Genomic DNA, 10,596 nt, shown 5'->3' on the forward strand with positions numbered 1-10,596 from the left:
ACCCAGGTCTCCAAACCCAAACCAACGTGACCAAGGTGCAGCACATGTATTTCACTTGCTCTCCTCCTCCCTTGGGGACAGCCAGCTGCAAGCTAAGCCCAGAGCAGTTGCAAGGATGCATCACAGTTATTTTTACCATCTCCTGGCTGCTCTGTGCGTGTGCAGGAGAAAAGAGGCGGAAAAAGTGCACCTGGGACCCATCAGGGGGATCTCAGGGCTCTGGGGAGCATCTGCACCCAGCCAACGCAGCACAGGGCTGTTCTCTGCCCCCAGGGAGGCAGAAAGAGGTCCAAGAGCTGGAGCTGTCAAGCTCAACCATCATCAAATCAAACTGAAATGGAGGCAGCTATTAGAGAAGCAGGCAAAGGAGACCCTGTAGCAGAGGGGACAGAGGAGCAGCTTGCCAGGGAGCATGGGAAGGGTCCTGGACAGTGGCAGGACTTTGCCATGGATCAAAGCAAAGCTCCAGGGGCCTTTTCCACCCTCCTGTGTTGCTAAAATCCATTGAGACACCTCAGGGTCAGCATGAGATTCAGCCTGGGAGAGAGCAGCTGGGAAATGAGGGCAAAGTCCAGGGGCTGTGGGGGTATGCCAGGGCCATCCTATGCCATGTATGCCATCCTATGGGCACTGTCCCTGCAGGGCACTGCCAGGGAATGGGAGATGAAGCATGGAATCATTGAATCATTTCAGTTGGAGAAGCCCTTGAAGCTGCTGCAGTCCCAGCCCTCCCCTCACCCTGCCCAGCCCACCACTCACCCCTGGCCTTCAGCACCTCAGCTCCAGGGCTTTGGGATCCCTCCAGGGCTGGGCACTGCCCCAGCTCCCTGGGCAGCCTGGCACAGGGGCTGACACCCCTCTCATGGAAACAGTTCTGCCTCAGCTCCAATCTCAACCTCCACTGGGGAAACTTGAGGCTGTTTCCTCTTGTCCTGTCACTTGTGGGCTACCCACATAGTAAAGGACTTGGAGCACATCTCATCTGAGGAAGGGCTGAGGGATCTGGGGCTGTTGAGCCTGGAGAAAACAAGGCTCAGGGGAGACCTTCTCACTCTCTACAACTACCTGGAAGGAAGCTGTAGTGAGGTGGGGATCAGTCTGTTCTCCCTAATAACAAGCAATAGAATGAGGGGAAACGGCCTCAAGTTGCACTGGGGGAGGTTGAGGCTGGATGTGAGGAGGAATTTCTTCGCTGTCAGGGCTGTCAGGCATTGGAAGGGGCTGCCCAGGGAGGTGCTGGAGTCACCGTCCCTGGAGGGGTTTCAGAGCTGGGTGGGTGTTGCACTGAGGGCAATGGGCTGGTGGGTGACAGGGCTGGGACAGAGGCTGCACTCAGTGATCTTAAAGGTCTCTTCCAGCTGAAACCATTCTATGCTTTCCTCTTGTCCTGTCATTCATCACTGGGGGGAAAAAAACCAACAGAGATGAGAGTGAACAGGAGTGCGGGACCCAGGGCACGCAGGGTGTGTGCAGGGTGCCCATCTCCTGTGCTGTGTCTGCTCTGCCCAACACACAAAAGCATCCATGGCATATCTGTGAGCTACCCACGGGATATTTGTGGCATCACAGAACCAGGCAGGGCCCGAGGCCGCTTTCCAGAGCCCCCATGTGCTCTTTGCAAACCGGAGCCTCTACATGAGCTGCCATCAGCTCTTCCTCAGTCGATTCAAAATAGCAGGAGGGAAGCCCTTCAGCTGCATTGTGAATCATCCCCGGGAGGCAGAGTGGTTATTTTTGTGGTGCTCAGGCTCTGTGGAGCTGCTGAGCACTCCCCTGAGCTGCAGGCCTGTCCCTGCAGGGCCTGCCTTTCCTCCCTGAGGCTCCCTGCTGGGGACGTGGCACTGAAAGCCATCAGAGAGGTTTGCCTTTGCTCAGGGGAAAAAGGGAAAAGCTGTGCTGTGCCTGGGGAAGGCTCACTCCTGGGAACAGCCCTGCAGAGCTCAGGACATTGGCATGAGTCCTCTGCCATAAAAGCCAATGGCTACCGAGGTGCTGAGGGGATGGAACATCTCCCCTGTGAGCAAAGGCTGTGGGACCTGGGGCTGTTCAGCCTGGAGAAGGCTGAGGGGGGATCTCATCAATGCTGATGAGTGCCTAAAGTCTGGGTGCCAAGAGGATGGGGTGATGCTTTTTTCTGTTGTCTCCAGGGACAGCACAAGGGGTGATGGGCACAGGCTGGAACACAAGAAGTTCCGCTTAAACACAAGGAGAAAGTCCTTTGGTGCTGAGGTGAGGGAGCCCTGGCTCAGGCTGCCCAGGGAGGGTGTGGAGGCTCCTTCTCAGGAGGTTTCCAACCCCACCTGGACACATTCCTGTGCCCCCCTGATCCAGGGGAACCTGCTTTAGCAGGGGTTGGGCTGGATGAGCTCTGCAGGGCCCTTCCAGCCCCCACCATTCCATGATTCTGTCCCCCTCACTGGGGTCTCGCCCCTCTGGGCAGCTCTGCAGATTGCCAGCACCCTGCAAGACAACAACACTAGAAGTGGGAAAGGAGGAGGAGAGTCAGATCTTGCCACATGTGGGCCTGAGGATGTGCTGGCCCATGGCTGTGCTGGGCACCCTGCAGCAAATCCTCAATGCTTCAGCACCTCTGTCCCCTTGCAAAGGAGGCAGCAGGCAGGGGACCAGGGGCCATGCCCACCCACCCTGATCTCCCCATCCTCCTGCTCTTGGCTTTGTGGGGCAGGAGCCCCATAGGCCAGAGCAGCAGGAGAGCTCTCAGTTTAATTTCCTGAGAAAGCCCCATTTGCTGTGGTGACAGTGTGACATTGAGCCACTGGGTCACCCCACTCCAGCAGAGGGGCCAGAGAAGCTGTGTGTGCCACTGCCCTCCTGGCCACTGGGGTTTGGGGGGGCCTCAGCTGCCCCATTCTCCAGTCCTGGCCAGCCCCAGGGGCTGTGGGGTGAGGACTGTGAGCAGAGGCTGGCACCATGGATGGGGCTGAGCCCTGGGGTCTGTCACCCCACACCACCCTTCACATGTCCCCTGGGGTGACAACAATCCTGTGGCAGCACAAGGAGGTGGGGACTGCACTGGGATGTGGGGATGGAGGCACAGGGATGGAGGAGGGGGCCAGGCAGGGGTGATGGGCTCCCCCTGACATCCCAGCCCCCACCAGCAGCCCAGCTGGAACACAGGCTCCCAGTCCCTGCAAACCCCAGCACAGGAGCAGAGTGAGCTTACACAACAGGCCAGGGTGAAATATTTATCAGGCTCTTTAAAAGAGAAGCAGGCAGGAGGCCAGGCAAAAAGAGGAAGGGAAGGAGCACACAAACACTGCAAGTGGCACGTCCCTGGCTGCCCCTGGGAAGGGAGCCATGGCCACTCTGGGCCTGCTCCAGGCTACCAGGGGATCCCTGGGGTCCCTGTTGTCCCTGCTCCCCAGGAAGGGGACTGTGAGCTGCAGAGAGGGTTGGGCACTCAGGGTGTGAGCTGGGACATGGGGACCTTGAACTCTGGGCACCCACCCTCAGGCAGGAGCAAGAGGTGCTGGGGTGGGACTGGGAGGCTGCTGCTGCAGAGGATCGATGGCCTGGGCTCACATCCTCCCACATTGCCCAAAATCAGGGCAAAGGCAGGTGAGGAGCCAGGGGTAAACGGGCTGGCTGGGGACAGGGCTGCCAAGATTCCCCATCCAGATGCAGGAGCATGGGGCACAGCCTCTTTGGAAGAGCAGAGGGTGGCAGGATTTGCCCCAGCTCCCATCCCATATGTGGGCACAAGGCAGTGGTGGGGGGTGGAAGCCCCAAGCCTTTCCTGCAGCCCCAGACCTGCTTGTGCATGGCAAGTTCAAAATGGGTAAAAAACTCCCCCAAAATAAGCCCCCCCTGCTTGGTTTGTCAGGCTGAGGTGCCCACCCCCCTCCCCAGTGCCCCAGCCCCCCTGAGCACAGTGCTGCCCCACAGCCAGTCAGTAGAAACCTTTATTAGACACAAAGCTCAGAGGAACACAAGCTTGTTAAAAGGCAGTAAAAGTGAAAGTGCTTTCTCCAGCCTGCCCCAGGGGACCTTGCCCCCCCCCCCCTTCCCCTCTCCCAGCCCCTGTGGGCCAGGAGATGGAGCCAAAAGGCTGAAGGGCTGCATGGGGAGAGCCAGAAAGGCCTGGAGACAGCGTTGGGTGTTCACTCACAGAGCTGCTTCCCCTGGAACACCCCTGTGCCAAACCTCCCTGGGGACACACAAATAGTCCCAAGGCCATCAGCCCCATCCAGCCCTGTCCCTCCTCCTGCAGCCACCCACCCCCGGGGTGGCATTGCCAGCAGCCCTAGTGTGGCCACAAGCAAAGCTGGGAGGTGCTAGTGAGTGTCCCTGGCAGGACTCTCCCCACCAGCACAGTCCCCCCTCCTCCCTCCCAGCCCCTCCCTGGCCCAGGGGGGCTCCCACACACCATAAATAATAAATAAATACCCCACACTCAGCTGGGCTGGGGGCAGCCCCCACACAGGGGAGGAACAGCCCTGACCCAGCACCCCCCACATCTCCACCACCCCCTTCCCAGCACAATGCAACTTCTCAGCACCCTCCCTCTGCTGTCTGCACCCCCACCCCCCAGGAAATTAAATGCTGTCCCCAGGGGACAATAATAAATTAACCACAGCTATACACAGGACTGCTTAAAGCTCTGGAATGGGTACCTGGGGAGGGGGCAGCAGCTCTGCCCTGGGCAGAGTCCCCCTGTGAGGGTCCCCTGAGATAGGACCCCCACGCTGGCATCCCCTTCGGGGCTGGAGCTGGGGGGGCTGGAAGGGTAAGAAAATATTGCAGAAAGGGCTGGGGTGAGGATCCACGGGCACTGCAGCTGAGGGGCTGCCTGCCCTGCCCACCCTGCCCTGGCAGGAGCCCCGGGGATGCCCCCCAAGCACCTGGGCACAGCCTCAGAAGTCCAAGGGTGTAAAGTCCCCAAAGTCACAGTCAAAGAGCTCGCTGATGCCCTCGCCGTCCTCCAGGCCAAAGTGGTAATCCTGTGCCTGGGGTGGGGACAGGTTGATGAACTCATCTGCCAAGAACCCCGAGAAATCCTCCCTGCTGTGCTCCAGGAGGGCATCCATGGAGGCCAGGGGCGAGAGGCCCACCTCCTCTGCCGGGCACTTGCTGGGCAGCGAGCTCGGCCCTGGCAGCAGGGTCTCTGCAGAGAGGGGAAGCAGCTGTGAATCTCTGTACCTGCCAACATCCCTCCCAAAAAAGCAGGTTTTGGCTATAGAGAACCTCCCTGCCTTGCTGAGCTGCCTGAGCACCACTCCAAGTCTGTGCCAACAGCAAAGGGGCTCACAGCTGCAGACACAGCAAGCACCGTGACACCACATCATCACCCCTGCCCCCAGCCCCCTCCGGCCCACCTTGCTCTCCGGGCAGCAGCTGCATGTTCATGTCTTGGGCAGGATGCAGGAGTGGGGAGGCTCTGTGCTGCGAATGGCTGGGAGAAGATTCCTCTGCAGGAGCTTTGAAGGGGCTCTTGACGGGGCTGCAGACCCCGGAGCTGTCCTCGGGGCAGAGGAAGACGTCGATGGGGCCCTGAGTGCTTCGCACAGAGACCTGGAAAGCCTGGGAGAAGGGAAGAGGAGTGAGACAGAGGGGAACAAAGGTGCCCAGGGAGCCTGGGCTGGGCTTTGGCAAGGGCTATGCAGGCAGGGGGAGCAGAAGGTGGGTCCAGCTCACCTCTGCTGGGTCTGAGACCTGCAGCTGGGTCTCTGGGGGAGCTTTGATCACCATCACCATTTGCTCCGAGGGGTCCACAACGCTGCGGAGATCCTGGCAGGTCACGTAGGCTGCGGTGTGGCAGGTCAAGGAGCACACACAGGGCAAGAGACGCTGCCTGCAGTGTGGCCAGGCCCACCTCAGGGTAAAACCATGTGTGTGCCCCCCCCAGCCAGCCCCAGACCAAAGGATATTGCTGGTTGGCAGGGTCCTCGGTGAGCAGGCGCAGCTGCACCGTGCACATCTGGATGAGGCTGTCCAGCTGCTGCTCGGCCGCCTGCAGCTCCCGCAGCTCCTTCTCCAGCAGCCGGTGCTGGCCAGGGGCTCCCACGGTGGCCTGGCTGCCCCTGGGGAGCAGCGTGGCCATCAGGAGCCAAATCCCCAGCTCCCTCTGCCCCACACCGTCACCACAGGAGCCTGCCCCAATCCCACCCTGTACCAGGGAATAAGCCTCGTGGGGATTTCCCAGTGAGGGTCCCTCCCTGGAGCCTGAGGAGTCCCCCACTCCCCAGACTGGCTCAGGGACTTACAGCTGGAATACTGATGCTACAACTGAGCACCATCCTCACCCCACACTGTGGACCATCTGAAGGGGGAACCACTACTGACCCCCAAGCAGATGCTTTGGTGACACAGCTCTGAGCTTCTCCGTCCCCCCCTCAATCCCAAGCCAGGCAGCCCCCCACCCCAGAGGACAGCCAGACACAGTCCCACAAGCCCAGCCCAAGGACATACAGCCACTGGATGTTGTTCTTGGACTTCTTGGTGATGAGCTGGATGCCCTCTAAGACATTGGTGATGTCGTAGATGCGCCTCTTCTGCACCTTCAGGACCTCGGCTGCCCAGTTGAGATCCACCACACCATCAGGTGACTGGCTCAGCAGCTCCAGGAAGCGCTTGGTGGTGAGGTTCAGCGAGGTTTCATAGCGGGACTTCTCCCCAGGAGACTTTGCCCCTGCCAGCCACCAAGGACAAGTGACATTTAGTCACCAGAGAAATCCAGCACTGGAGCTGAGAGGTCCCAAAACAACTTCCCACTCCTGCAGGTGGCTCTTGGAACTGGACCAGAAGCCCAAGGCCTGTCTGCTTTCTCAAGGCAATGGGGTGAGCTCCCCATATCCTCCACTGGGAGGATGCTGCAGGCTTTGACAGCCATGCTCAGTCACAACCAAAAGCTCAGCTGTGACACCAAGGTGCCCCAGGGCTCAACAGGGAGGTGATGGAGAGTCCAGCTGCAATGCTGCACCAACATCCTGCCTGCAACTACAGCCCCATCCTGCAGGGAGGGACAGAGATGAGGTACTGCCCTGTAGACAGACAGGGCAACCATGCCACCAGCCCAGGGGACAGCAGCACAGGCTGGGGAGAGTGGTCAAAAACAGCCCCAGGAACAGCCTCCCTGAACTAACATATGAAGGGATGGGGAAAAGCTGGGCTGGAGAGTGGGGCTGCCAGACCCCATGGCCCAGGCTGAGCTGCCTGGGGGGGGTACAGGGGCAACAGAGCCTGTACCTTTAGCAGGGTTCCTGGCCTTGCCCCGGCCCACCGGCAAGCTCTCTGCTATGTACTGGTGATCCGTCTCCAAGTTGAGCTTTCTTTTCACCTGCAAGTGATGGGGCTCATCAGAGGGACCACCACGGCCCTGCTGCCTCCACAGCGCTGACGACGGAGGGTGGTCAGAGGGATTCCCCCCGAGAGATCCCCCCGGGGGCACAGCACCGAGGGGTACGGTTGCTGCCGTGGCACACGCTGCCGGCAGCGGCTCTCCGGCTGCCACCCACACCAGCGAGGACGGCGCCCGGCCCTGCCGCGGAGAGCCCATCCGCGCTGCGGGGAGCGCCCCGGAGGAGGCGGGGGCCTCGCGAGGGGAAGCACGGCTCGGCCCAGCGCCCGGGCGGGCGGCTTCCGGAGCGGCAGCTGGGGATGGGCAGCGCTCGGCAGGTGCTGCGTGGCACGGCTGGCATAGCGCGGCAGAGCTGGGCACGGCACAGAGCACGGCACGGCACAGCCTGGCAGGGCACAGCAGGTCACGCCACGGCCCGGCACCGAGCTGGCAGCGGTACAGCCCGGCCCGGCCCGCCGCGGCCCAGTCCTGCACGGCCCGATATGCAGCCCGACCCCGCCGGAGCCGCAGGGTCCCGGGCTCCGCAGCCCCCGCCCCCGCGCCGCCCCCTCCCCGCCGCGTTCCCGGGGAGTTACCGGCGGGCGGCCCAGCGCGGGCCGTCTCGGAGCGGCGCCGGGGCGGGCGGGTTGCGGCGTGGCGAAGAGCAGGAGGTCGGTGTCGGGGTGGTGACCGCCGCCGCCCCCCACATCCGCGGGCTCCTCGGCGGCGGAGACGATGAGGAGGTGCGGGGAAGCGCTGCCCAGCAGCGCCGCCAGCCCCGCCGCGCCGCCCGCCGCCATGGCTCACATGGCCGCCGGGGCCGAGGCGGCGGGCGGCGCGGCGGGCAGGGCGCGGGCAGGACCGGGGGCCATCCCGGACGCGGGGCCGCTCTGTCCCTCCGCTCCGCTCCACGCTCCGTTATTGTTTCGGCTCCCGGGGCCCCCGCGCGCGCGCGCGCCCGCCTTTGCGCGCCAAATCCTTTTTTGCCGCGAAAAGCGGCGCGAGCCGCCCCGCCGCCCGCCCATTGGCTGCGCCCTGCGACGGGCCCTTCGGGAAAGGGGCGGGGCGAGGCGGGCGGTGGCCGCTCGCTCATTGGTCGGCGGAGACACGGCGCCGGGCGGCGCTGACAGGCGGCCAATCGGCGGCGGCGGGGCGGGGCCAGCGGGGCGGGCGGTGCCGCGTGGGTGCGGAGCGCGGCGGGGCCGGGGCGGGGGCGCCGGGGCACGGCGGCGATCACCCGGCGGAGCCTGGGCACGCAGCCCGGCCTGGGCTCTACGGGTCACCCAGGCTGTCCCGAGTGGTGATGGCAAGCCCAGCCTTGCCCAGGCGCGGACACACACGTGTCAATGCCAGGTGGGCATCCAGGGCTTGTGGCAGCACTGGGGTGGCAGCAGCAGCAGGGCAGGGATTGTCCCCTGTGCTGGGCCCTGGGGAAGCTGCAGCTCCAGGGCTGTGTTCAGTGCTGGGCCCCTCACTCACTGCCACAGGGACACTGAGCGGCTGCAGCGTGGCCAGAGCCAGGCACAGAGCTGGGGAAGGGGCTGGAGCACAAGGGTGCTGGGGAGGGGCTGAGGGAATGGGGGTGTTGAGCCTGGAGAAGAGGAGGCTGAGGGCAGACAGGAGCCCTCTCTGACACTCCCTGACAGGAGGCTGCAGGGAGCTGGGAGTTGGGAAAAGAGACCAAATAATAAGTGACAGGGCAAGAGTAAACACCTCAAGTTGCTCCAGGAGAGCTTTACATTGGAGCTGAGGCAGAACTGTTTCCCTGAGAGCGGTGTCAGCCCCTGTGCCAGGCTGCCCAGGGAGCTGGGGGAGTGCCCAGCCCTGGAGGGATTCCAAAGCTGAGGTGCTGAGGGCTGTGGGTTAGTGGTGGGCTGGGCAGGGTGAGGGGAGGGCTGGGACTGCAGCAGCTTCAAGGGCTTTTCCAGCCAACACAATTCTGAGGGGTGCTCAGACATGTCAGGGTGCTGCCTTCAAGCAGGAGCTTGTCAGTGGGGCAACGCTCTGTTTTGATTCTTGTACCATGTTTGGAAAAGTGATGGAGGGATAGAGTGGATGAGTTTAGGGTTGTCCCATCTCCCAAGTGGCAAAGCTGCCCCTGAGATGGTGGCTGAGGCTCTTGGGCAAGTCTTTGGGCTCTCATGTCGTAAGAGTGCAGCTGGCACAGGAGGCTTTGGGTGCTGCCATCAGCTCCATCCCTTTGCCGGATGGTTCACAGCGTTTTGTGTTTCCAGACACCCGACAGCTGTGGCTCTTGGCAGCTCCTTCAGCAGGAGTTGATAACCCCTGTCAGGGCAGCATGGAGGGAGACAAAGCTCTGCTGGAAGCCAGTCCCACACTTGGCTGTGCAGGCAGCTGTCAGCAGCCGTGGGGCAGGGGGGTGGCGGCTGGAGCTCGGCAGGGCCCCACCAGGAGAGATGATAACCCACCCGTGAGACAGCGCAGGCGGCTGTTGCCATCCCCTCCTCCCGCCTGCAGGGCACTGATAACCCTCCTGCTGGGTGAGAAGGCGCCAGGAGAGAAGGAGAAAACCCAATACATCCTTCTAGTAAAAACCCCACTGCACCTTTACAGCTGAGGCCCTTCCCAGGACCCAGAGTTGAAGCTCATGGATGAAGTGTGGAGCACGGGGCTCAGCCGGGCAGTCAAACCCCTCTGTGCCCCCCACAAGCTGCCCCCCACAGCCCTGGGGGCCCCATGGTTGAGCACAGTGGCTCACAGGCCCTTGCTGGTGCTGGGCAGGGCTGTGGGCCAGCGCCAGCTCCCGCCCTGCTGCCAACTCCCACCTGCTTGGGACTCAGACGGGGTGTTTTCTCACCAGTGCGTGGGCTGCAGGGGCAGATCCCGACACGTAGGGCCCCTGCACTGGCCTAACAGGTTTCAAGCTTTACAGGATTTCCCAGTGGCTGCTTTGGCAGTGGCTGCCATTCCCTGCAGGCCCCATGCTGAGCACTGCCCCCATTCCCCCCCATCTCTGCATCCTTATGGACACCACTAACGTCTCGCATGGCTGTGACCAATTGCATCGCCTCCCTGTGCCTCATTTCTTCACCAGCAAAGAGCAAATAGCAATGCTGCCTTGCTTAAAGGAAATTAATGCAGTTAATTAACACATGGCCCTTCTAATATGCAAGGGCCTGCTCTTTGGAGCCCTTGCACTGCGATATCATCATTACTGTGAAGCATAAGCAACAGTTAGACCAGATGTTTGCACACAGTTAATGTTCCTTCCATCTGGGGAGGGGGGAAAGGGCAACCCCCCCAGTCAGGCGGGAGGGGAGGGCTGGCAGTGCTCTCCC

General features: G+C 62.1%; 1 protein-coding gene across 1 annotated transcript; it reads right to left on the minus strand.

The window, feature by feature from the left end:
• Positions 1-4,556: 4,556 nt before the first annotated feature.
• On the minus strand, positions 4,557-8,097 carry E2F1 (E2F transcription factor 1). The gene is made up of 7 exons (XM_062009427.1): positions 7,894-8,097; positions 7,207-7,297; positions 6,430-6,649; positions 5,889-6,041; positions 5,656-5,770; positions 5,337-5,541; positions 4,557-5,125 (listed from the first exon to the last, which is right to left on the minus strand). Exons 1-7 carry the CDS (start codon positions 8,095-8,097, stop codon positions 4,875-4,877), a joined length of 1,239 nt encoding a protein of 412 aa, XP_061865411.1. The 3' UTR covers positions 4,557-4,874.
• Between the last annotated feature and the right edge of the window lie 2,499 nt (positions 8,098-10,596).

This window comes from Colius striatus, chromosome 16 (genome assembly GCF_028858725.1).
Source record: "Colius striatus isolate bColStr4 chromosome 16, bColStr4.1.hap1, whole genome shotgun sequence".
Taxonomy (NCBI): Eukaryota; Metazoa; Chordata; class Aves; order Coliiformes; family Coliidae; genus Colius; species Colius striatus.